The sequence below is a fragment of the Nothoprocta perdicaria genome, unplaced genomic scaffold, assembly GCF_003342845.1.
Source record: "Nothoprocta perdicaria isolate Ctin4 unplaced genomic scaffold, notPer1 scaffold_186, whole genome shotgun sequence".
NCBI classification, from domain to species: domain Eukaryota; kingdom Metazoa; phylum Chordata; class Aves; order Tinamiformes; family Tinamidae; genus Nothoprocta; species Nothoprocta perdicaria.
Window position 1 is genome coordinate 233290 of NW_020455049.1, and position 26788 is coordinate 260077.

Sequence of the window (26788 nt, forward strand, 5' to 3'; positions counted from 1 at the left end):
ACTCGCCGCGGCGCGTGCGGCGGCCGTTGGGCGCAGCCGTTGGGGAGTCGCCCCAGCGCGCGTGCGCGGTGGCACTCGCCGCGGCGCGTGCGGCGACCGTTGGGCGCAGCCGTTGGGGAGTCGCCCTAGCTCGCGTGCGCGGTGGCACTCGCCGCGGCGCGTGCGGCGACCGTTGGGTACAGCCGTTGGGGAGTCGCCCTAGCGCGCGTGCGGCGGCCCTTGGGCGCAGCCGTTGGTGTCCCGCCTCGGCGGGTGGGATGGCGGCGGTTGCTGCTCGCTGCAGCAGTGTCTCTGGAGACACACGGTCCCTGTCGGCTCTTGCTGTTGCTGGAGCGCCCCGAGCGGTGGAGCAGAGCGGAGAGGAGCAGGTAGGGTCCGGGAGATGGGCGGGGGGCTGCCGGGGCCGGGCCGGGGCTGCGCTGCGCCGGGGAGGGCGCCCGGAGCTCCGCGGTGGGAGGGAGGCGCCGGGAGCCTTCTGGAAGGATCTGCGCCGCGGCGGCCGAGCAGCGTGAGCACCGGGGCTGTGCTAGGCTACTGATTGCCACGACCTACCGAGTCTGTCCCCGTGCAGGGGTGTGGGCAAGTGCAGCGGGCTGGGCTACGGCTTTGCAGCTCTGCCAGAACCTTGACGAGGGTGAGGGCAAGCTGTGGTGGTTGGAGTTCTCTAGGGCTTGTTGTGGCAGGTGAGAGCAGTGGGCACCACATGCCTCTTCTGTGGCTATGGACTGTGTCCATGGGCCGAGCTGGTGAGGATGCAGCTACAGCTGTTGCACCAGATTGGTAGTGACCTTTCCTGCCCAGTTGTGCTATGAACAGTATGTGCAAGGAGGAGTAATGCGCTCATTTATGGCAAGAAAAAAAAGGCACCTCAGAGAAGGTAGGGGCATCACAGCAGCTCTCATCTCTCAGGTGTGTCATGAGGATATTTTTGCCTGGTGGCAACTTCCATAAGGTGTGCATCAGCTTCTGGATCTTCGTGTTGGAGTAGCGAAGTTATTGGTAGAACTTGAGCTTTCCAAGCAGGTGTGGTTAGGGAAGTGCCTCTGAAAGATTTCCTTCCTGCAGAAAGGTCTCCGTAGTGCTGCAGATTCACAGTTGTAGCAGGCAGTTTCCCAGGAGGTTGTGGTTCTGGCAGGTGGTGTCTCTGGAGGACGATCGTCATGTTAGCACCTGCTACAGTGGCGGGCCAGGAAGGTTTGTACTGCAGATGGTATCCCCTGTGGAAGACAAATGTGCAAGAGGGACTGAAGTTGTCTGTGTTAGGGTGCAAGGTCACATGGGAATGGGGTCACATCAGTGTCATAGTTCTCTCTTTTTTTCCTGCCCTTTCTGATTTTCATTAAAAAAAAGGAACTCTCAAAGGAAAAAAAAACAGGCATTTTTAAAGTATTTTTGCATTTATTGATCGCTAAAACCCACAGGAAGGGGGAAGCAGCAAGATCAGGTGCATAGAAAAGCTGACAAAGGCCAAAAAAATGAAGGCAGTCACCAACGTTGTGGGATTCAGGCTCTGTAACACTGAAAAGTCACAACTGTGAGCTAGCTGTGTGTTGTTTCCAGCTTTAAAAACAAAAGGAGATACCGACTTGGAGTATAATACAAGTGAATGAGATTTTACAGGGATATGGAAAAGACTTAAGCTAGTGACATCTGTTCCTCTCTCTTTCAAAAGTATTCATAAAAATCATGTGATTTTTAAAATATATGTAATATTAAAATGTCTAAAATTACAGTCTGCAGAAGAAAACTGTAGTTTGCATAGTTCAGGACCTTGACTTTAGGACCTACCCACATTACTTCTGTGTTTTTTGTTGTTGTTTTTCTCTCTCTTGTAATACAGCTTGCAGCTACCTGATGTTGCATAGGATGGACTATACTTTGGAGTTAATTGGATTTATATTTAAGCAGTTTTCTGCAGAATATCCTCTCTTTTGTGCCTTAAATTAGGAGGCAAGTAGTAAACAAGGCAGCTGATTTTTGAGGTACCTCTGTGTGATTATGGTGGTTGGATTCTTATTGCTGTCAGGTGTTGGCCATTGTCTTTGTCCAAACCCCATGTAGGAGGTGGTGACTGACGAAATGCCTTAAGCTGTGACACCTGTCCTTCGTCTGATCTTTGAGAGCCCAGCACCTCTCTCACACTGCCTAATTACTTTGTACTTTCAACCTTCATCTGTCGCATTTACTCTGTGTAACATAACACACCATAAGCCCTTTTCAGGTGCATCTTGAGGACAACAGAAGTGTGTAAGACACTAGGTGTCACTTTCTGTTTGTACACACACGCTTTGCTTAGATCCATGCATATGCAAAGAATGCATTTATGCTTGGCGTCAACTAGTATTAATAGGACCAGTGCTTGTCATGCACTATGTAAACTACATAAACAATAAATTTGTATATTTGACAGTTGAGCCACAGAGGCAGTAGTCATGGAGATAAGTGTGGGGTTTTGAAAGAAATCAAGTTTGTTTGACAGCACGAATACAATTTTTTTTTAACTGCAAATGGTGCATAAAAATTATCTCTGTAAGAAAATATCCGTCCGTAAGAAACTGATACTATACAACTGACTAAGCCTTAATGGTCTGCTGTAGGCAGAGACAAGAACTAGTGTTTGCAAATCAGCAAAACTTTTGTAAGGCCTTTAGGTAGAAATTAACACTGGCATCTGCTTTACCAAGTGATACCATTTCTGCTTTTTCCTGCTGCTACAAGCAGTGCATTTAACCTGAGGGCTTGGTTATTTTCAAAAATATTGCAGCAAAAAGCCCATGGGGTCATCCTCAGTATGCTAATGTGCAGAACTAGTTCTGGAACCTCCACTTCCTTTCAGCTACATGCTGAAAGCTATAGGTAAGCTCATGATAGAGTAGCTTAGTGTTTTGGAAAGGAAGATTTTGTTGTTGTTCTGAGTTTCTTATTATAGAAAACAGCATGGAAGGGGTGGAGACACTTGTTTAAGAAACAGAAAGTATCTTAGCTGTTTGATGTACTATTTAATCATTTTATTTTATTTAAAACCATTTGAGCAATTGCAACTTTTGACTTGGAGGAGAAAACCCTAGCAATTGAACTGGCTGGGGACACTCGAGGCCATGAGTGGAAGGGAAACCTACATTGAGGGCAAGTCCTTTCTTCTTAATGCACAACTTATTGTGTGAGTTATTTTTAGTTCGGTAATCTTGCTGAGTGCTGCTGAGAGGAACTGTGCCAGGCAGGCTGGCAGGCTTTGAAGGGCTTGAGAAATGGGATTTCCTGTTCCACCGGCTCAGAGCTGACTCTTGCCATTGTCAGGAGCTATTATCGCCTTCTCACAGTGAAAGCAGATAATGCAGCTTCAAGGTCAGGGAAGACACAAGCTCTCAGCAGCAGCATTAGCAGGAGGAAGAGTTGGCTTGCAGTCCAGGTGAGTGTTTCTGTAGCTGCTGTAGTTAGGGTCCTCTGTCATAATAGAGGAGGCTACTTGCAGACTGTGGAATCAGAGTATTGCTGAAGTTGGAAAAGATCTTGAGATCATCTACCCCTGCTTCTCAGTCCTCCCTCCTTCCTGAAAAAGATTCAACTACAGCAAGTTGCTCAGCACCATGGCTAGTTATTCATATTGTCAGAACTGGAGACGTCACAGCCTCTAGGGACAACCTGGTCCAGATAAAACTGCTGGGAAGAAGAGAGAATTATATTTCTCAGCTCCTCAGCCTCTACAAAGCTGCCCTCACTGTGGGATTTGTACATCTGCTGTTTGTCAGCTCTAATATGGCTATTCTATTTTTTATTTATTTAAAGAATGAATAAGAAGTATTCATTCTTAAAGTAAAATCAGGTTTCATACTGAATGAAGCTAAACTGAAACAAGCCACCCTTGCTCAATACCTAAGTGTCCTCACTGTAGTTACCTAGATTTAGCTTCCAGCATAACACTGTTAGTGACAGTTGCCTAGCCTATGCCTTTTATTTATTTAAATAATACAGTGGAATGGTGATTTCTGTCTGAAGCAAACTACTTCCATGCTTTCAGTGCAGATTTTTGCTTGCAGGAATGCAGGGGAGATGTGTTAAAGCCATTTAAGTTAGGGGTGCTTTGAGGCTATGTAAGAAGCCATTTTTAGGGCTGTGTTACAGATGGAGTCGTGACTGAAGCTTCACGTCATTATACAGAAACTCTTGTGCTCCCCAGTTTATATAGTGTTTCTGATGCATACTTTGATGTACAAAAGCAGTGTAGGATTTTTTCTATTTTTTTCTATTTCTATAGCTATTTGTTTCAGCATTCAGTCACACAGCAAGAGCAGAAACAGGGGCACAGAGACTGTAGAGTTTGTGCTCCTAGGAAAAGTTGGGACCAAAATCTTTTCCCCATGCCCTGTCCTTTAGGCCAGTGGTTTTGATGGTCTGCAGTACCTCCCAACAGCTGGGCAAGGGCTACTGAAAAGAGTATTGGATGGCGACTCTAATATGTTTTGGCTTCACATGTCTGCCTGCTGAGTGGCAATAGGCAACTCGCCTCTGGTACTATTTTAGGGATAGAGAGGCTGAGAAAAGTGACACACACTCCCTTGCAAAGTGCCTTGAGAGTCACTGTTAAAAGTGTGGTGCAAGTAGGCAGTTTGATCGGACTGTTCCTGTTTTATGCCAATTGAAGAGCAGAAAATGGGTGTTGAATAGGAAGCTAGCCTTTTGTCTAAGACGTACCAAGTATGTCCTGTGTTGCTGACTTGTTTTTTAGACATCTCAGTGTGAGCCATGCAGGTGTTGCCATACTTGGTGTGAGGATCAGCAATATTCATTTTGCTTGCACTAAAGTAACACAGAAATAGCTCTGGAGTGCTGCTGAGTCCAGTTCTCCTCCCAGCAAGACATGTATGTGGTATGTCTTGCTTGCATCCTGGTCTTAAACTCCTAGTTTTATTCTCCTATAGAGAACCACAGTGTAGATTCAAGTAACAGTTATCCTTAACCTGTCAGTGTGAAGGTATTTGTTTGGTGCTAGGATGACTGAGCAATGTTGACAGAGATCGGTCAATACTTTACAGAAATGGAATTGAAAGCATAATTGAACTAGATGAGATAAGTAAAGAACGATGCCTATTGCTCTGCCAAAATTTTAAGTGAGAACAGGTATCTGAGAGATAGCACAACTCTCTCCTTCCCTCCTGCTTGCCTTACAGCCAAGTGTATAATGTGATGAGAGGAGGTGTTAGTCAACAGTCATACTTTCTAGCAGTTAAATAGAGTCCTAATTTCTTGGAGTGTGCAGGTTGTCTGACATGAGAGCTAGTGGTTTTCCTGGTGCTGGACAGGTGTAATAGCCATGGCAGTGCCCCAGCACCCGTGTATGTCTGGCTGCATGAGAACTACAGTCAAAGAAGGGCATTTATCTCTTGTTTAGCTTGATAGGGCTTGGTGCTCCAAGTGACAATACCTGGAGTTAATGGCGGAAGGGTCAGTGTTCATTTCGAGTTCGCCTCAGCCAAACTGAGATCACTGTGGGACCTGCACACAGTGAGCTCTGGGTTTGGCTCCATTGCAGTTTCCTGTGCATGTTTCTTTGCACCTTTGCCTTCTCTGCAAGGGCAGATCCTTTCTTCTCCCTTGGGTTGGGATAGGAGGCTTGCTGCACTTGTGCCCAGTGTGCACAAGTGCACCCACCCCACGCGATCTTCTGTTATGGGTGTGCTCAGTGCCCCAGTTAGCTTATATCACACTAACCAGGATAACCCTGCTCCGTGCGCTGATAATAGCATGGTATTCCTTAGGTCATTATGGAGCACAAGCCTGTATGCTAATTGATTCCCTCTTGCCCCTTCCGACCCCTCCCCCCTTATTTCCACACCTCTTATGCTACATTTTTTTCTGAATATTTTCCTGATTATTTGCTGTTCCTGATTATCATTTGTTTGCAAATAATGACTAAGCCATTGCTGTCTTGGTAAATTCATCTGCATCTTGACCAGGCAAACATAACTGATGAATTGTATGGTTTATCAGCAAGAGAAGATGCTAGGAGCCATTCTTGAGGCCTCATCCTGTTTTGTAGTGTGAGCAGTTGGTATGTGTGCTGGGAGCTCTAGGCAGGGTAGGGTTGCACAGCAGGCCTCTGCCAGCTGAGCCCTGTTTGGTGTTGGACAGCAGATCCAGCTGCATGGATAGAGTTGGAGGCTGGTTACTGTGAATTTCTGCCTCCACCAAAGAGAGGAACTGGGCTGACTGTGTTCTTGATAACAGGAGACTTAGAAGTTTGTGCAGCTTTCTTAAGGGTGGTGTTTGCAGTTTGTATATTCTGCATTGTGTGAGACCTGACTTTGCAGAGGATGTAGCTAAATGAAAAGTAGGAGATCTGAGATCTACTTCTTTTTTAATTTTATTTTCCCCTCCCCTGGATCTGATGAGCTTCATGATTTTGGCCAGTATATTTCACTTGTTTGTTTCTGTCCCCTGTCAACTGTCTGACCGTGTGATGTTCAGCTAGCAGAACTCTAGTCTAGTGCGACTTGTCTGGGTTCGGTACCTTAGCCAGCTGACATGCGGGTTGTTCTGCATTGTGCAGCACTGGCTTGCTCAATGCTGCTTCAGAGTACTCAGAAGCTGAAATTTTTCTGTGTTAAGGCAGCATATATTCCCTGGCTTGGAGGAGATTCCCTCCTTTCTTGCATAAACTTTAATTGGTCTTTCGCTTTACCCTAAGACAATTTAAAGTAAGTAGCCTAAAAGTCAATGGGAACATAGGTCATCGGGGATGTATGCTAGTATGACCAGCTTCTGATCAATTTGCTTTTAATTCCTGTAATATCCTGGCATACAAATGGTTGCATCCTTGCAATTAACAGGGAGCCATGCAGGTACAGAGAGAACTAGCAAGTTCCTCGTGTCTCCCAAAGATTCTTCTGATACCTCCATACCATTTTGGATTCCAGGGGTAAAGGTGCAGTACTCTCTGCGCTTACCATACTGTATCCCCACCAAAGAGTAAGTCATTGGCAGTGTTGATGTGCAATAAGTCTTTTTACTTTATGTGCAGTGGTTGGGATTTTCAAACAGTTAATTTTCTTTCCTGCTCTTTAGTGGGCAGTTAGTTAAGATCTGTGGTTTGTGCACTGGAAAAGACGTGGTGAATAGATTTGGCTTGTCAAATCTTCATGGCAGTGTAATGGCAGTAGGACCCAGAAAGGGAATAGCAACTTAAGAAAGACTTATTCCAAAAAAGACCAGTACTTTTGGTTTCAACTGCCAGAAGTCTTATCACCTTAATAGGCTGTCGCCCTCACTGTGGTGAACTAGCTCCTCATCCATGACCCTGAATAAGGAACAATTTAGGTTAGGGGGATTCAGTTCTGCCTTTGAGGTTCTTCAAACTTTGCTGAATTGTTTTGCCATCTCAGGTTACAGTACTGCAGCTGACACAGATGCTGGGTTATCGATTAGTTCCAGGGAAAATGTTCATTTCTTGGCATACCTGCCAGCTTCAAACAAAGAACAAAGTGGTGTTGCTCTGGCAGAGGTTCCTCAGCAATGTCTCAAAATATAGGATTCATTTTGGCTGATCTTGTGGCTTGGGATACATGGGAAATCAGAGCAATGCCTTGTAGGTTTCCTTTCTGATGTTGAGATGAAGAGTGTCATAAATGAAAGTATGTTTGTTTTAAAGTCCTTATGACTGTTTATCTTGAGCATTTTACACTGGAGAAGAATGAAAAAAATAAGGTTGCTTAAAAAAAAAAAAAAGCCATTTTTAAGCTACGTCCTTTCATTGTTTACTGACTGTATACTGACTGCTATTCCCCATATATGGGCTGCTTCTACAGTTGCCATTGTTCCCTTGTCCATGAAAGAGGGGTGGAGAAATGAGAACACCAGTATCTGTTTGCATGAGGGGAAGACCGTGCATCACCTAGTCATTCTCAAGAGGAGAAGGTCATGTAAAGCCTGCTAGTCCTGGATCCTGGACAAATAGATTCTGTGGTGGGTTATTAAAAGGATATTTCAATAGCAGCTAAAAGCTACAGTCAGAACAAGTATCTGTCCTATTATATTTCTTCATAATGTAGCAAGGTTCAGCTTTGTCCCTAGGTGTGACGGACAAAGAGGGAGAGGATAGGGGTCTGGAGAGGAGGAACTAAGATGCAGAGAAATTGATTTGCCCTGTTGTACTTAGGAAGTCAGTGGTTTGGGTTGGAACTTGGGTCTGTATCTTAACTCTGAGATTATCCTAGCAGCAGCACATTCTTATCCCTGAGTGGACAGGTTTTCAAACATCCTTGATGGTTTCTTCCTAAGACAAGTTCTTCCATTTCTTGGTAGCTCACCCTAGAGTAGCTCTTCAGATGCAAATAAGTATTATCTTCCTTTGATATGGAGAGAAAAGGTGTATTAGTATTTCTCCCCTCTTCTGTGATATTAAGATCCAACATGGCATATGTAAACTGAGAAAATACAGAGGAAGTCTGGGTCATGCTAACTGTGTTTCAATTGTATCAGCTGTGAAACAAATACCTAAATTTAGGAAGCCAGGTTTCATACAGATTATATCTTGTGTCTCATGCTTGACTCTGAGCTCTGCCTGTTTGTGGCTGCTGAGTTTTACGAGTGTATGATCTTCTATAGGCATTTTGGAATCTAGTAACATGGGAGCATAGGCCGTATTTTTTTCCTGGTCCAGGAAATTTGCAGACTCGCTCTCCCTCTCCCTACTCCCTCTCTCTTTCCATTTGCAGACTCTCTCTCCCTTCACAGTGTTTGTGTGTTTCTGCAGAACAGGTAAAAAGTTTTTAATTATCTGAAGATTCCTATCCTGGAATTAAAGGTTGGGTTAAAATCTGCCAGCAGTTCAAAAGTTTAGGCTGAGTTAAAAAACAGGGACAGGCAGATGGAATCATTGCCTAAACTTTCTTTTTGTGGATATCCAGCATTTAAAAGTTGCAAATGCATTATATTTCATTTCATTGGTTTAGTTCAGCAGCAAAACAAAACAACCATCTTACAAACCACCTGAGCAAGCTATTTGTTTGAGAAGCACCTGAATCAGAAATGAATGTTAATCCAATAAAAACAGATAATTAAACTGTTATAATGGCTTTTCTAATCTCTCTTTTCCAGCTGTAAATTTGCTTTTCGCTTTCATCAGGGAGATTATAATGAAGCATGAACGACTTCTAATCCAAAATCCCTTGGTGGATTGGAATATTTGTCATGCTTCCCATTTAAGCAGTGGTTATGCCACAAGATTAACTTCGTTCATAGGGTTACCATCTTGTTACTAAATTCAACCTAGTGGTTTGATGTAGACAGAAAAATAGTGGCTCCGGAATACCCTACTTAACCAACTTGTTGGTGAACATGAGTGTTGCAGGCCTAGGTTAGTGAAGATACCTCTCACCTGGGCAATATCTTGCATCCATAAAACCTGCACTGGGATCCCATCCAGTCTGAAAGTCACCTGCTGGTTCTTGGCACTTCCATTTCAGTCATAGCCTGTCCTCTCGGCAGCATTTTCATGGGCATGTGCAAGGTAGGTGGTCCCTCTTCAGTATTTCCTCGGGAGCCACCTTCTCTGCCACGTTCCCTTTGCCAAATAGCCCGGTGTCTAGAGTGTACAGCAAGCACGAGTAGGCAGGGTCAGGCTCGACTCTGCCAAGTTTTGAGCAGGATAGATCCTGACCAGCCCCTGAGCACCTCCTGTTCTTTTCTTTTGGCCTATTACAGTTGCAGCATTTATCTTCAGCCTGTCACAGTTGCAGTGGGGAATTTGTGGCTAGGAGTGAGAGATGCAGATGTGTGGTGGAGCTCTGTCTGGAACGGTTATTGGGGAATTGCTTGTAGTTGCAAGGAGCGATTTGGGACACACTATGCGATTCTTTGTTGCTTTAGTACTGAGCCTTGGGTGAGGATGAACTTAACCTGACTTATAGGACTTTGCGTGGTTTTATTGTAGCTGTAAAAAACCTCAGGTTATTCAGTTTCACTTTCCAATTCTGGTCTGGATTATTCTTTGTAAGTGGAGCCAAGCATAAGTTTACCTTATTCATAAAAATTGTTTTAGTAAGCAGATTTAAATATTCTGGTTGTCTGCAATATCAGTATCCTCAGATTTGTTACAAAAAGTTTTAGAAAGCAATGTATTTCCACTTTGCAGGGTAAAATCATGCATCATCCAAACCCAGACATTGCCTTGTGAGCCCAGCATGACAGAGTGCTGTGAAGAATCTTACGTTGTCACACAGTAAAATGAAATAAAACCCACATAAGAGAATATGGATGAATTTAGGGATTATTGATACTTGAGTGTCTAATGGCCTTCTTTGGGTGCTGCCAGGGAAGTTCTGTGCTTCCTCCTCACTGAGCATTCTTCATACACTGTTAAAACCCTTCCAAGGGACTCCAGGACTGTTGCCTTGGCTCAGTGTGGTAGGAGAATTGATGGCTGGTGCCAAAGAGCAGTTTGTGTTCCTTGCTTAGGAAACGTTTCCTTTTGCTCTCCTTGTGGGCAGCTCTTGCTTCAGGCATGTGCTTTTTAAGCCTTCCTGATGTCAGTTGAAGTGCCAACTTCACAGAAGTTGAAGTACTTTGTGAGAGGTATTTGACCTTTCTGTATCTGAACTGGTGTCTCAGAGGGTTGCTATCCACTGCCAGGAAGGCTGTCTTGCCCTGGCTCTTTTTACTCTTTTTTTTTTAAATTATCCTGGGAACCATTAAAGGGAAGAGGAGGAATGTTACATTAAAGGACCTAACACCATTTTATGAGAGAATAGTAACTATCTAATCTGCTGTATGAAAAAGTGACAAGGTATTTTAATTACTGCTTTAGATATAATTAAAAGAATTAGGAGATCAAACTTGCTTAGAGTAAGAAAGGAGGATAGACTTAAGATATATCTTGGAACTCAGGTTCAATTCTTTAGGTAAGTCTGCTTTTTTGCCGGAAAAAGGTGAATATTCTCTAGTCCGAACAAGCATTTGACCAAGACAGTTCCTGTTTTCCCTTGAGTTTAGGCTGATAACTTGTCTTTAAAAGGACTTACTGTTTATATTGGCCATTACACACCAAGCAATTCTTTAGTCTATGAAAAGAATGGAGTCCCAATAACACGCTAAAGGTGACTGGTTTTGTGTCAGCTGTCTTGCTCTTTTTAGTTCATTTAGTCCCTTGTGGAATGTGAGGATTTGTCTACACTGCATCCAGCCATGGTGTGTAAAGATAGCAGCTTTATATATTAAGTGCAGTACTTGCATATGAGTGCTAGTATCACCCTCACTGCACAGGTGGTTCAGCTGTACTGAACTCTGCTGCAGTTGCTGCCAGAATCTGAGGCATAGAGCTTGCTTCAGATTGTGTAGCTTAGTAGCATAGACGTTGGTGCTATGGTGTAAACGTTTCCGTTGTTAAGGAGGTTGGGGCATAGAACAGCAGCCTCTTTCTGTGTCCTCAGCATAGATAATGGAAATGTATTTCTGGATTTTAGTTTCATCTTTCAGTAAGATGAAATAGCGAGCTATGGATTGGACAAAGTCCATGACAGCTGTTAGTGAAGTGTTGTCAAGTGTGGTTTTGTATGAGTTCAACAGTCTCAGTGAGCTCCAATAGTGTTGGCTTGTGTGGTGTGGTTTTTTGTTTGTGGGGTTTTTTTTTTGTGTGTGTGTGCTATCGCTTGTTTCTTTGACAGACTTTTAGTTGCCTAATAAAAGTCCAGGAGATACTATAGGCTAATGTCCACCTTCAGGCCACAGATCAGTTCCAGTAGCAGCCTAGTGTGTGCACATTTGGATAGAATTGGCAATAGCTCAGACCCAAATTGCAGCTGTGTTTAGATATGCTTATCAAGACAGCGTTTGGTAACAAAGTGAGTTTTCTCTAGCTTCTCAGTTAAAGACTGTTGCTCATAGTACAACAACAACATTTGTGGTACCTCAGACTTGATTATTTAATTTTCTACAGTTCTCAGTCAAGAAATAGGCATGTATATGTGATTGTTGCAGTGCAAATTAGATGTTAGTAAATTTGATTTACATCCTGCTACTCCCAACTTCCTTTCGTAGGGTTGGAATGAAGCTGGTTCTTGTCAGATTATAGAACGAGCTGGTAAGGCAGGGTAGAAATAAAGAAAGAGTCCCTCCCTGACCTAGCAGCTTTTATTGTCACCTGTAGCAGAAAGAAATTTGGAGGTTTTTCAGAAATATTTTGACAGAGCTGGCTAAGTATACCATGTGACACTACTGTCCTGCAGCACTAATGGCAGTTTTCTAAGGCTTCTTAGCACTTGCCAAGGTTCTTTTCTTCTCCTCCCACCCTCCTCAGATGATCAGAACAGTTGTCCATTGCACCTCATGCCTTCAAGCGTTTATGGAGTACTTTATCTGGGGAGGTAAGGAGGCAGTTGTTTATGGGGCTTTTTGTTGTTGTTTTTGACAGTGGGTCTGTTTTGCATGATCTTTAGTGCAAAAGAACAGGTTTGCAGACTTAGCAGATCCTGGCTCATTAATGCTGCTGCACTATAGTTGAATAACTGCTGATGTATGCATTGATGCCTTGAGGAGGAATCTTTCTAAGTAGCATTTACCCTGACAAGAACAACATCATTAGTGTTGGCACTGGTTTCAGTGTTTTCCTTATTCCTATTGCTAAAACCAAAAAGATGGGCTACAGTACAATAACATTTATTTTCTCCTTAACCAGCTGTAAAATATAAAAATACTATCCTGATAGATTATTTGCTTTCAAGAGCAGTGGTGGTCTGCAGATGGACTTAGCACAGCAGCTGTGAGCCAAGTTTGCTCTTGTAGAGGTAATGTGGTACATTACTGCGCCCCGGTAGCTGAATTAATACTAGGTTTGATGCTTAAAAAAAAAAAAAATGAGGTCTCAGTCATTCTGTAGGCTCTTAACAGTTCTTTTTATACTAAAGCACCTTACCTACGCCAGTGCCGTGGTCTGAAACACAGCTTGTGGAGTCTCCGGGCATATTCAGAACTCCCTTGGACACAATCCTGTGCCATGTGCTCTAGGTGATCCTGTGTGGCTGGGGGCGGAAATGGGAGTTTGGACTAAAGGTCTCTTCCAGTCTTAGCGATTCTGTGAAACTGAGCATCATTCCAGCCATGTCATTTCATCAGCGATTTAGCGCTGTTGTGTTCCAAGTAAAAATCTTTCCTGAATGTATGTCTGAATAGCCTTTTAGACTTAGGAATCTGACTAATTCTAAGAAACTTATTTTGTGGTGACAGTCCTTGCTGTTGCTTTTTTACATTAGACTAGTGATTGGACTCCACTATATGCGCTTGTTCTCAGATGGCAAGCAGCCCCAAAGCCTTAGAAATGGCATTGATCTCATTGATGGCTTTTATTGACCACTGATAAGCCAAAGAATGACTAAGCTTTTCCCTTCAGACATCAGTGTGGGTGATTTGTAACAGAAAAATGACTGGGAGCATCTGCATATGGGGGCGGCACAGGAGACTGGTGGGGGAAGAGCTGCTCTCAGAATGGTCTGTTAAGATGAGATGGTCAGATGAGAAGGTCAGCAAGATGGGGCAGGTGGATGTCTGCCTGCAATTACATGAGACACAACCATTTGCAGACAGTGGATAAATTTTGGACTTGCAGAGGTGAGGTCCCTTTCCCTCATTCTCTTTTTTTTTTTTAATTCCCGGTCTTATGCATCTTTGCTCCTTTTTTCCTCCTCCTCATTGCTGCTTCTTCTCCCTTTCCTTGCACCTTTTATGTCGTCTTTTGCTTGTTTACTTTTACTTCACTTACTCTCTTTTCCTTTGCTTTTTCTTACTTCTTGCTTTTTTCCCCTCATTCTTTCCTTTTTTCCCCCCTCTTTTGCACTTGCTAGGGCTTTTTTTTTTTTCCCCTTGTTATTTTCTGTCTTCTTACTGACTTTCACTGTACAGTTAAGAGAATTCATACAAGAGAACTTTCTAGGATTAATGACAGCTCAGTTATTAGTGACATGTACCTCAGGATAATTATCGAAAGCATCAAAGCAAAACTCTCAGAGACCGTTTGAAGAGTTTCTCAGAAAGTTGGTAGAAACAGTTTCATCAAAAAATCTCACATTTTCCCAGCCGGAAATCCTGACCGTCACAAAACAATGGAAACGTGAAGAAAAGAGTAGTATCATTTTCTGGGTCGATACAATATCTTCTGCAAAATACCTAGGTGCTCACTACACGTGGAGAATTAAGTATGTAACCAAACAGGCTACTTACGCTTCTTTTCTATATATTGCCTAGCTGCAGGTCTGCAGGTTACCTGGGGAGGAGTTCATCTTCTAGCACTATGGAAAGGGTAAGGAATTGATTCGAACTGCTAGTTCAAGAGGTGGAAGAAACAGAACTGTTTCCCAAGTCAGTTGCAAATGAGACCAACAGCATTCAGCAGTAAAAGAGAGTTTTGACGCTGCAAGCACAAGAACAAAGCTTATGGCTGATAGATTTGTTTTTATTATTATAGAACAGATGAACTAAAATAAGCCAACAATATAATTTTATGCCAACAGCCATCTTTCTAGCACAGGTGGTGGACTGACTCCAATGTACCCTTCTCCCCCCTGGGGCCTCCGTTCACTGGAAAGCAACAGATGATGGTCCTTGCACATAAGTCTTGGACTCCAGTGAGCATCCTTACTGCTTTTGTTCACTGAGGTGCGTGCCCACAGGAACAGGAGGCGAGACAGGGGGAAGCAGAGAGGAGAGTATATATGGTGTAGGAGCAATAAGCAGAAAGGCTTGTGGATCATCTCGCATGTTCACGGGTTGTGACCAGGTAGAGGGGACAACTGGAGGATCACACCCACTCTCAACCTGTAGCAAGCCCCTAACTGCTACTCTAGTCAAGCCAGGAGTTTCTTCCCATTCCAAGCTAGCAAAGGGCAAGATGCACTTGACTGAGGAGTTTTTGGCATGGGGAGGGGCAGTCTATGTAAAACCAAACCAAAAAAAACAACCCCCCGCCCCCAAAAACAAACAAATAAATCTGCATTTTAAGCCACTTCAAAGTAAAAGTCACTTCTTATAATATAATAGATATTTTTAAAATGGCAGGACCACCATCCTGGAAAGACAGAGGGCTTGCACTCAAGACCAAAGAAAGAAAAACCAAAACAAAAACAAGAGTGGCCCCACTCTCAAGCTTGGCTCTTCTCTAAAAACAGCACTCATCATCCATCTGAACAAGTAAAAGGAGTGGAGAGAAAATAAAATAAGATTGGTGCAACTTCTCGCCAGCTGGCATTAAACCAAAGCTCCATACAGTCCCATACAACTACATGTCCTGTGGTGGCAGCATAATTTCTTTCAGCTCTCATTGTTGTGTATGCCTGTATGTATATCTGAACATATACATACAAAATATATAATATTGTCTTTAATGTTAGTTTTGATCCTGTAGGAAGGCTCATCTCTCTTTCACATGGTTCTGTGCTGCTGCGCTGTTGCTGCTCCCATTGCCGCTCCCATTACTGCTGCTCCCGCTGCTGCTGCTGCTGCAGAGGACCTCTGTGAGGTCGTCCATGATGGTGGTCTCTTTAGGGTCCACCAGGTTGAATTCCCTGATGAATAGGATAAAGTGTGTGTAGAGTGTGTTTAAATGTCCGTGCAGCTCCAGTGCCAAAGTCTCCTTAAAGTGTGAGGAGTAGATATGGGCCAGCACGTGGAACAGGTACTTGCAGATCTTTTTCACTAAGGACTCAAATGAGTTTGGGAATTCTTTGCCTGCAAGAAGACAGAGAGACAACCATGAGAGTTCCGACCGGTCACCTTCAGCCCAAAGCAGTATTTCTGATGGTAAGTGCTGCAGGTTAAGTGCAACTAACCCATCTAGAAGAGCAGGCAGATTGTGGGCACTGTACCCCTTTCAAAATAGTGTCTTTATACAAGACTTAGGGGAAAAAAAAAATCTAAGGTTTTAAGCATTTTCATTGGAAGTTAATCTTTTAAGCCCTAAGGATTCAAAAATTGGGAAGCAAATATAATGATGCTTTAAAAACCACAACACTTCTGTTAATGGTTATAAAAACGAGTAGTAGTTTCAGGTCTTCATCCAGGAATGGCAAGTTTCTCCCATAGAGAAGAGAAAGACTTTGGAAACCAATTCACAGGTAGTACAATGGAAGCTAATGCATATAGGCTTGGTGTAGCATTCAGCATCAGCATAACTTAATATAACTAACTTGATTCGTCTCATTGCTGAAATTCTATCAAGTGGGTAAGGTTAAGAAGGAAATACTGAGCAAGAAAATCTGCTGGGTGTATTTAGTCATGTGTAGTCCAAATAGTACATGCTAAAGCAGCAGAATGCCCATTGTTGAACAGCTACTGTTTCGTGACATTGAAAACAAAACTCATGCAAACAGAAAAGCAAAAGTCACTGTCCCTATGCTGTGATGCACAGCAGGATCTGTGCGAGTCGGCTGTAGTGCACCTTGGCCACACTGTCAGGCAGTCATGTGAAAGACTCTTATTGTCCTTGAACAAGCAAATTACAAAGCATATGCTACAAAAAAAGAAATCACAGTTGGCAGCAGCTAGCATAGAGTGCACTGTATATCTCTTTCCAGATCCAGATGCTTACAAATAAAGAATACCAGCTGAGTATTTATTGTTTTGCACATACTAGTTCTCCGGGGATCTATTGAAGGGACTCAAGCTAGCTGTTTCTAGGCCCTGATTAAGCTCAGTGACAGTGGTAACTTCGTTTCCATAGGTACCTACTTTATTTCCTTAATCAAAGACATTGCACAGAGCAAACTTCTTAGGTTACAAGTTTGAGCTAACATTACATTCCTCTGATGCTTTTCAGTTCAAAAAAAGTTCTTTCTTAAATTTGGAGGGGAGCTGAGGGCTTAAACAATCTGCAAGACAAGACCAGATCTTAGAACATCTCAAAATGTTTTGAGAAAAGGATGTACTGATGAAGCTAAAGGGAGCGAGCATCACACGATTTCATCCCCGTTCATATGCCAACAGTGCAGGTCTTACTGTAAGTACGCATCCAGCTTTCAAAAAGCTTTTGAGGAAGTTCTCTGATATTACTGATACACTGAAGGCCAACTTTCACCTTATTTGCAGCATCTGCAAAGACTGATAGGAGAAACCTGTCCGAAGGGGAACATACCGTATTTTGTCGGAAAGACGTCCTCATCTGTCACTAGCTTCTGCACCGAACTCATGACAAAGTCAACATACTGAGGAGCAGTGCACTTGATCTTCTTTCCCCGCTCATCATACCAGTAGTACTGTCTGTGGAAAGAATGGAAAATGTCACCACATTTACACCACCTCAGCTCAACTCTGATGAGGTTAGTATTTAAATAATAAAAAGCAATAGCTACCACATTACCAAAATAGTTCATACCTGCTGCAGAAGAGATTTGCTTCAGTGTCTTTCTACATCTGAAGCCCTGATTTCTCTTAGCCAGTTGTTTCTCCCTATCAAGCACAGGCAGCTTCTGGAAAGTGTCCACAGGGAGGAGCTCTACTTCCACTCAAGTGGCACCTTCGGCAGCAGACAAAATCTGCAGAGGGCTGAAAACCATCTGGGGAGGTAGATTTCTTACCACAGACTAACCTCTCTGAGGTAATGAAAACCACAGATCGAGGGGCCACAGTGTATAAAACCTGGAGGAAACATTATCACTACTCAAAAAGAACAATACTAAGGCATAAATCCATGGTCTTCTGACACTTATCTAGCACTACAAAACATAACTTAGTCTTGTAGCGTAGTCATGTTAAACAGACAGAAGGTGGCTCCAGAATACCAGCTTTTAAGGACTGAGGCACCTGCAGCACTTCTAAATGGCATAAATCCTGTTTCAAAAACCAATTTTGGTAAAGTTTTCAGGAGAGTCTTGCATATGTCTACCATTGTGCCTCAGAACCCTATTACTTTGCTTACAACCTCCCACATTTACCTTTGAACTCCGCCACTAGTGAATAATCTTCTGGAGTCTTAAGGAACCGAAGACAATACAATGCTGTCAGCAGTTAGCCTTTCAACGGTAGCTAATTCAAACAGTTAGCTGTAATCATCTTGATTAACAGCAGCCATCAAACTACACCAGCAACATTCTCTAATAATGTATTGCTGTCAACAGAGGGGAATCTGAAAGCTAGAAGAGTGGTGAAATTTTATTTCTGTTGTTTTTTTTTATCATGGTTAATTTATATACCTTTAAAGTGTTAGCAGGCAGAACTACTATCCATTGCTCTAGGCCTGCAGTGAGAAAGCTTTTGTAGATAAAGATTTTGGCAAGACCTTTTCTTTGCCTGCACCCCATTAGAGATGTCTGAGTTCCAGTTCCCGAACTCCTCCTTCAAAGGCTCCAAAGCCCCGGGTGCCGTCCCGTATCACTGCAGGCTGCTGAGAACTCCATTGTCTTGGCCTTCCTCAGAACACAGGATAGGTGGGATTTGCTAACCGCTTCGGAAGCAAGGTTAGGAGTGGTTTAAGGCTCAGAGCTTGGCTAGGAAGATAAGGCCCCCTCCCTCCCACTTCCTACACACATCCCTGCCAAGCTGGGCTGCTGCTTTCTGCCTGCCCGTCTGCCTCCAGCCCTACGCTGTTGACTAAGGACCCGTTATCTGACATTCCTCACACAAGTCGCATTTCAGAAAGGATTAAACAGACTTCATTTCAGTGGGAAGTCTAGCCACCTTTGAGCACAGTTGCTTTTAAATTTTGTATGGAAAATAAAAGGTTTTTTTTTTTTCTGTGCATAAAAGGACTGGAATACTTTGAACTGAAAGGATCGACCAGCAGAAAAGTCATGAAGCAACTAAGAGAAAATGTTAACTCTTCGATAAGTTGTAATTTATGGTCTGTTTCCCTTGGCCCTAAAGATTCTTCAGTGACTAGAGGGGGGCATGGGGACAGGACAAGACAGGAAACTAACAATATTGTTCATGCCTGCAAGCAGAGGAAACAGTACAGAAATCATCAGTATAGCTCAACTGTAAGAGAAGAAACACAACCAAGATCCAATTCTGCAAACACCTGAAGTTTAGAATTTTTCTTTAGACTTTTTTCAGCATTAGATGCTTGGTCATTCTTACATCGTTAAGAAAAGGTGGTAGGGTTGCTGCTAAAGGACAAAAAGAGATGAGCAAGTGCTTGAAATCCGCAGGAGCTAACAGCTCTTAGCTGAGCACTATGTATTTCATCACTGCTTACTTCCTCTATCCCATCAGTGTGTAAGGGGCTATACAAACACACGCCATCCCTACCTTGTTTGTCTGTCCAGTCTACAACAAACAGGAGCTAAGCAGTTCTAGGCAGGTGTGACTTGCTTTGGGTCTTGGGACAATGCTTATTGCCAGGAGCAAAAGCAGACTGAGCTATCTGTACCTCAGCATTTCTCTCCTGCTGCAGAAAGCCTTAACTAACTACAAGATAGCACAGCTTAGAGTTGCCTTTAGGCACAAAAAGGAATGTAATTGGTTTTAGTCCAAAGGAAGTTGGACAACTATGTAAATGCACATATATGAAATAAAAGTGAATAAATCTGCTGTAACATTCCCATAAGCACTCTTTGTGCCTTTCCCTAAAAATTAATTATAGCAAAATAGAAATTTAAGAGGAGAACTGTTTTAAGATTTAAGAGCAGAGGATAGCTGATCAGAATTGTTTTCCTCCTGTTTCAGTGCTGTGGACAGAATCACCACGTGCCGTGGAGAAAGGGAGGCACCGCTCACGTGCCATGAACGTCTCGCCTGGTAAGCGGCTCCCACCCACACTCACGTTATCTCCATTACGAGACACCAAGGGCTCAGTTGGGCACAGGCGTCTAAGCACATTCCACGCCTGGCCCCGTGACAGTCAATTCCCAAATTAGGCAATGGATGGGAAGCAGATGATGTGAAGACAACTTAAAGACACCTTTCAGAAAAATGTTTAAATGATTTAGAGCTGGATAAATTATTTAATATGTAGAATTCTTGCCGATTTAAAATTCCAATTATGGAGCGCGTGAGAAGTTTGCAGCTCTACTTAGAAATTACTGTAGGTTTCACAGAGAAAATCCATGATACAAACAGTAGGTAAACATATAAAGTCACAATGGTGCGTCTTAATTTACTATTATATACATATGTATTTTTATCTGCTTTCCTGCAAAATATACTGCTTTGGAGTTGATGAGTTCAAAAAAGATCTCATAGTTGCTACTGTATACATAGAAGTTCAGCAGAACAGAGTTGAAATCAGTAGTTAAGAAAGAAAAGGTCATTGGAGCAGTGAGAGGCACATGCTGGAGCGTGTCCTCTGGAAAGGATGGAGGGAGAACTAGTCTTCCTAGAAAATCCTGGGAAGACGCATTATGAAGAAACAGGGCAACAGATGTACGAAATGCAAGGGCAGCAATAGGGTGGCTGTCAGCACCTTGAAGTAATTTTGATGGTATGATAAGGAGACAAAGCGACATTTAGCAAAAAAAATGAGTCTGTGACTAAGTAGTCACAGAGGAAAAAATGCAAAACATGCAAATTTGACTTTTTTTTTTTTAAGATTTTATAACCTCTATAATGCAGAGATGCCAACTTCAAGATAAACAACAGAAAAGAGATCCTAAGATTAGAAAAAAGAAAAGAGTGGACAAGGAGAATTATCGATTAAGGGATTTCACTGGATAGAAATGAGATAGCTAACAACACTCTTATCAGTAGCCTGCTTAAAATTTTGCATCCTTCCTTGATTTCTGCTTGGGGAGTTTTGTAATCTCACCAGTGCTTACGCAGGCTCTTAGGTACTCAGTTCATGCAAGCACTTTTGAAACGCTTTGGTCAGCTAGAAAACCAATTTACAGCTCATAGCAGTAAACTTAAAATTGTTTTTTAAGTAGTCTGCATAATAATAAAACATACTGAATATAAATAGTAAAAATAGCATTAAAGATTATCACTTGCTCTAAAGCAGGTGCTATTAACAAGCAAAAGAAGTGGTTCTTAAATCTACATTCTGGCCATCCTCAAGTGTTTAAAACAGCTGACCTTTCTGGTACTTCTCAACATTATTCCATCTTCCCAGCAAAAAAACTTCCATTTAATGGACTAGCTTCTATCCATAATGTCTAACTGACCCCTGAAAAGGCATTTTCTTCCTCATTTTTTAAAGATAGCTGTGCTGTGTTATAAATCGTGACTGAGCTGAGAGCTGCATCTATCTGCAGTTTGTCAGTTGGCTGCAGCCTCTATAGGAGGTTACAAATTTACCTCAACTATTTCAGTGTGACCAGTGTTTATTTTACCAGCAAATCCTGTAACAAAGACAGCAAGAACTAGAAGATTGGGTATTTTCTACGGTCTTTGAATACAAGCTAAGTCAACAAGCAACCTGTTCTCCATAGTTACTTCCACATCTTGATCATAAATACATCGTCCTTATGCAAGATGAGAAATGTGGGATCTAAAACACACTTTAGGAAGCTGGACAAGGAAGGTATAAGAAAGGAACAGAAGGCAAAATTCGGCACTGACCTACATAACAAACCAGCGCTGTAATAATGGCAGCCTGCACCCCTCCTCCTAGGTACTGCACCACTGCGGCAAACCTGATCTACGTAGATGCTGGCATTTTTTTCCAGGAGAACTTATTTAAACAAACAGATCGTGTGGTCTTAGAAGGCCAAATCTGGAACGTCTGTTAGATAAAGGAGCCATCAACTCTAATGCTTAGGTCTACCCTCGATAAACTGGAGGTAGGTCAGCAATAGGATAAATGGCATCAAGTGGTGTTTCTCCAGAACAACAAACATCTGCTTATCTTTCTTCTCTAGAGCAAGATTAAAAAAAAAAAAAAAAAAAAAAAAAACACGTAGAGCTTTATCATTGTCAAAATGAGATTCAGCAAGTATTTTACAATATTTGTTTTAAGGGCTAAAGCTACGATAGGTAGAAAAGAAAGATAAGGATTATCCAAAATTGATTGTCAGGGTACTTAGAGAACCCAACTATGAACAGGGTCTTTGAAGCTGACCTGTGCTGAAGCACAGAGTACCTAGATCACTGCACCTGTTGTAGTGGGGTCTTTTTCTTTTTTATAAAACCAGACACCTGACAAGAACAAAATACGCAGCCTGCAGTTTGCCAACATGATCAGTCATCTACACCCAAGTACAGGAAGATACTTCAGTTGCTGCAATTTAGGTTATTGCAATTTCGCTAAATACAGCCTGTTTCAAGTGTTCACCCAAGCACACACATGCTTCCTGTTATTCCCAAGTAGCACAATTCTCAGTTTTCCAAAACAAAGGAGAGCAACAGTTTGCTATCAGTCCTCACCTCTAAAAATAAAGCCTACAGCTGGAGCTGCCTGCAGGAACTTCCTTTCTTTATGCTCAGACACACTTGTTTAAGACTCGCTGCAGCAGAATGGGGCAGGGCTGACAGACACAGCTTCCAGAGCACCACGTTCCTTCAGACACTTTTCCCGTTAGACAAGCAAATAAGCAGCTAGGCTGAATCCTAGGGACAGCTAGTGCTACAGCAGGAATTAAAACACAAGAAAGCTTGGGAGCGAGTGCTAACAAAATATTCATTTTCCTAATCATCATTTCTTATTTAGGGATGTGTCATCTACTTTTGATAAAATCTGGGCCTAGTAAGCAGAGTTGTTTCTGTTCCAACCTGCTTTTTAAGTCCTTAGAATGACTTTTAATTCTCTACCTACAGTTATCTTTCCAGCTCTTATATGCAAAAACATCCTCAGTATATTTTACCTTCCTCCAAGTGCTATCAAAGCTCCTGATACTATTATCAAACATAAGACAGCCCAAAGCATTAAGCAAGAATTTCTTTTTAAGCACTTCATAATTAGTGTTGGAAAAGAGGTCTGGCTTTGTTGTGTGCATCCCCTGGGATGTTTGATGTACGACATGAACTGTTCAGCTTTCGGTGAATTAAACGGATCCCAGGAAATGCAAGAGGAGGAAAGAATGGGACTATCAGCAAATGCTCATTCAACAGGCTCATTCATCCTGGACTGGATTTCATGGACAATTATGCTGGACGACTCTGCTCATCAAGAGCAGGAGTCTACAGGCCCTTTCTCATATTCACCATGTACAGTAAAACTATAGCGCTATCTTTCATAAATGACACCTACACAAGGCCTCCACAAAAGCCCATTTCCACCACCCTTCCCTGGGCAGGAGAGCACGTGCAGCTGCCGCATCCTCACTCAGCACAGAGATTAACCCACTTGCCCAACTCCATCAAATACCAGTGTTCATCCCCAAGCAACTCCCAAGACGTGATGAAAACCCTGTAACAGTAAAATACGGAGCGTGGAGTGACTTACGTATTGCACGCTGCCATGGTCTGACACGACTCTCCTGTACAGAATTCCGAGATTGTACTATATTGCAAGTTGATGTGATGAAAGAAAGTTGTTGCTGAAAAATAAACATGAAGGAAATCTGTAAGTGTAAAATACTTTCAAATGCTGATTGTCCCCCCAGACAATTATTTAAATAGAGTAAGTGAAGTGTACTTAAAGAGCCCTGAGCTTGCGTACACATTTAAATATGATTTAGCTAAATGAGTCTAATGATGAACTGCAAAACAAAAAGGTAGAGAGAAAGAGAGCTCTTGTTTTGATTTAAGATGAAAGCACCATGATGCACCAGCTCTCATTACTCACTAAGCAGCTAGACTGGAAAGTGCCTCTGTCATCAGCCTCACCTTCACAGTCAAATACTCTAGGCTGAAGGCAAGCCATTTACTGAGTTCTTTTGAAGTTGGACAGTTGAAATGCACAGTTTAGAAGTAGCTGGAAAAATGATGTTATTAGTTCTCATGACAAACCTCCTTTAAAAAAAAATAAAATAATATCTTGAAAACTATTACATTTCACTTCAAGAATCTCCTAAGGTATTTGTCATGTTAATACTCCTTAGAGGCACCTTACCTTTTCTTTAGGAGTGTCTATATACTTCACTAGTGTGCAGTTTAAAGCAATTTCTTGCTGCTATGGCATACTGTTGAAATTTTAAGTAGGACTGGTTCATAGCTGCAGGTTGAAATTGCCAAATGAGGCAGAAGCACAGGAAAGTGTTGCAAATCAGAAATGAGATACATAGGACAACTTATACAGCATTTAGTGAGGGTATTTAATCTTTTTTTGGTCAGTCACTTCTTTGAGCTCCAGCTTGACTGCAGTTCAGATTCACAATAATGCCACCACAGCTTGGAAAGGTCTGGGAGAAGAAATCCATCCAAAAGGCTGCTTCAGAGCATAACTTGCCTTATATACAGGTCTCAATAACCTGCCTGTTTTTACAGTCCAGGAAAACCAATGACTTGACTCAAGAATATGTTGAACGAGCAGGTTTAGCTGATAGTTCAAAGGAAAGTGAAGATCCTCAAAAGAACACTCAACATTTTGATGCCCTCAATGTCACAGCAAGGGAGTAGGAAGGAGGAAATATATCAAGACCTCCATACTGCTGAGCACACTGGAGTGTAGCAAGACATCTTAATTACTACTCAAGGTGTAATGACACGCATTATGGAATACGCCTAAATCACCGAGTGCTCTTCTAGGCACCAAAAACAGTTGGGGGAACTGGGGAGGGGAACACACAGGACCAATTAATGAATGCCTTTCTGGGTGGGGACAGAAGGGTATATTCACAGGACTCACTGTTGCTGGCTAGCCACTCGTTGAGGTCTATTTCTCGTGGTAACATCACTAGCTCCTTGAATTCGAAGTCAGTAATTCTGGATTTTGTGTATTCTGGCTCTAGGTAAAGTTTCTTCTCTTCCGGTGCTGGCTTTTTCCCATTTGGCTTTCCCTTGGACTTCCTGCAAAAGATGAAGACAGGTTACCTTCCCTGCTGATGAACTGCCATGGTAACCTGAAACGAATCGGCTTAGCCAAACTCTTCCAACTCACATATTTGTGTTTATATTGCTCCTCCTGCCTTCTCTCCTCTAGCTCTTTTATTAAAGCAAAACAAAGTTTTAGAAAAAAGTTTATTTGAAATCACCCTCTTTCTCAAGTAGTTGTGAAAATTTTGAATGGCATAAGAAACGTCACACTGAGCTGTTCGATCACTGCATCCTTTTATCTTGTCAGCTTAGCAAATTATTTGGGAGAGTGACAGCCTTTCCTTATGCCCGTGAAAAGTGGTGACAGCAGAGTGGCTCTGTGCCGGGGGAGCTACTCTAATCAAAGTGTATTAACAGCATCTCAGCTTCACCTGCAGACTGGGAGCCTGAGAAACCCAGAAAACAGACTGCTGCAAGAAGATGCTTCTCAGGTGGAAAATGTTCTTTCCACACAACTTTACTGGCATTGTTGAGTCAGAGCTATGGCCCTCCTGCAGCGCTGCAATGTCTGAGACACCACAAATCCTCTAGAAATGATCATCTATGAATCCAACAAGAACCTGTTAACTACAATAACACAGACTTTCTCAACTTCCAGTATATTTATGCTAGAAAGATCCAGTTTAAACCCTCCAAAATGTGGAACAAATGGCTACTGGTAGAGCTGTGTGATGAAATAACCTTCCACTTAGATTTTCAAAAGCAGACAGACCACATTCCGCAAAATGCGTTATCTCCTTGGCATACTCAGGAGCTCTCTTGAACTTCCGCATTGAGTCTCATCATACTTCTCCCTAACCAGTAACTTAAGACTAGATGGACTTCAAGTCTTCAGGAAAGCCATCCCAAGGGCAGATCAAGGAAACCGTCACGACAGCAGTGGCATGATTCATGCTCAGCCACTTGCCATATTTTTATAAACCACAGATGTGCAGAAACCGCTACCGGAGGTTTCTGGTAAGAGGAAGAGAGTCCCACTTCATTTCCAAGAGGCAATGTGGAAATGAATGGTTCAGGAAGGATGTCTGCTGCACAGAGCACCTGCTCCAAGGGTACACACACAGTATGAAAACTGAAACACATCTTTAAAAAGACAATTCAGCACACAGCTCTCCTTGCCCGCCTGCGACCATTCCTTTTGTTTCCACAGAAAGACATTCCAGTTCATTCCTGTTCAAACAGAGCTTATGAAATTTCTTTCCTAGGTTTATTTAACAAAATAACCTGGACAATTCTCAGGTTATTTTCAAAAGGTTATGTTCAAAAGAACAGTTTCCTTCAATAGCCTGTAGCCTGACTTTAGACCAGATGAAGCAATGTCTTTGACCTCTTCCTTCCTCAGGAATGCCATTGCTAAGACTTCACCCTACCTTATCCTGACAGTAATCAGCATAAATCCGGCTGGAACGAGGTACTTGGCCCTGAGCTAGAAAAAAAAATACTCAAGGCCGCTGATTTGCTTAACTCCATGCACCGGCCAGCGTGCTCCTACGCTGCCGAAATGAGGCCTGGCACATTCTGTACAGCATCTTCACACCTGCTGGGCCTCTGGCAGGCAGCAGCAAGGGCTATGCAGAATAGCCTTTCAAAAAAAAAAAAATGTTGGTTACCTTTTGCTTAGGGTTTTTTGAGAGGCGTCAGGCATGCTGGAGTAAGTTGATTATTCAAGAAACAGAAAAGGGTTATAGCTCTCTCAACATGCAGAGTACTTCAATCTGAAAGAGTGGTTTGACCAACTGCATTAAAACATTTGGGGAGGAAAGCGATGAGAAATATTTTGCTAGAACACCCTCTGGGTCTTTGCTGTACTTCAGGACGCTTAAAGCGAGGTCAGGGCAGAGCAATGCTGCCACGTCAGCCAAGAGCAGTTTTCTGAGAGGAGGTGGGGAGAGGAAGACCAAGAGGTCAAAGACGCTCTGTCACAGAGCCAGGACGTGGAGGGAAACCGCAGGAGGGGCCCAGGCGG

The 26788-nt window shown here is 42.7% G+C and overlaps 1 protein-coding gene and 1 long non-coding RNA gene across 4 annotated transcripts in view; one reads left to right on the forward strand and one right to left on the reverse strand.

Annotated features, from left to right (window-relative positions):
* Positions 1 to 14624: 14624 nt before the first annotated feature.
* MOB2 (MOB kinase activator 2) overlaps positions 14625 to 26788 on the reverse strand; it is a 50670-nt gene continuing 38506 nt past the window's right edge. For all 3 annotated transcript variants that reach the window (XM_026036768.1, XM_026036767.1, XM_026036769.1), the window contains exons 2-5: positions 24635 to 24795; positions 23291 to 23384; positions 17111 to 17235; positions 14625 to 15708 (exon numbers count right to left, since the gene is read on the reverse strand). In XM_026036768.1, coding sequence (XP_025892553.1) covers positions 15392 to 15708; positions 17111 to 17235; positions 23291 to 23384; positions 24635 to 24795 — 697 coding nt within the window. In that variant the 3' untranslated portion in view covers positions 14625 to 15391. The remainder of the gene's footprint in view (positions 15709 to 17110; positions 17236 to 23290; positions 23385 to 24634; positions 24796 to 26788) is intronic.
* LOC112945223 lies at positions 15703 to 24772 on the forward strand. Its single transcript, XR_003248971.1, has 5 exons — positions 15703 to 15780; positions 16796 to 16975; positions 17065 to 17294; positions 19639 to 19710; positions 24738 to 24772. It is a non-coding gene; the product is annotated as an uncharacterized LOC112945223 (long non-coding RNA).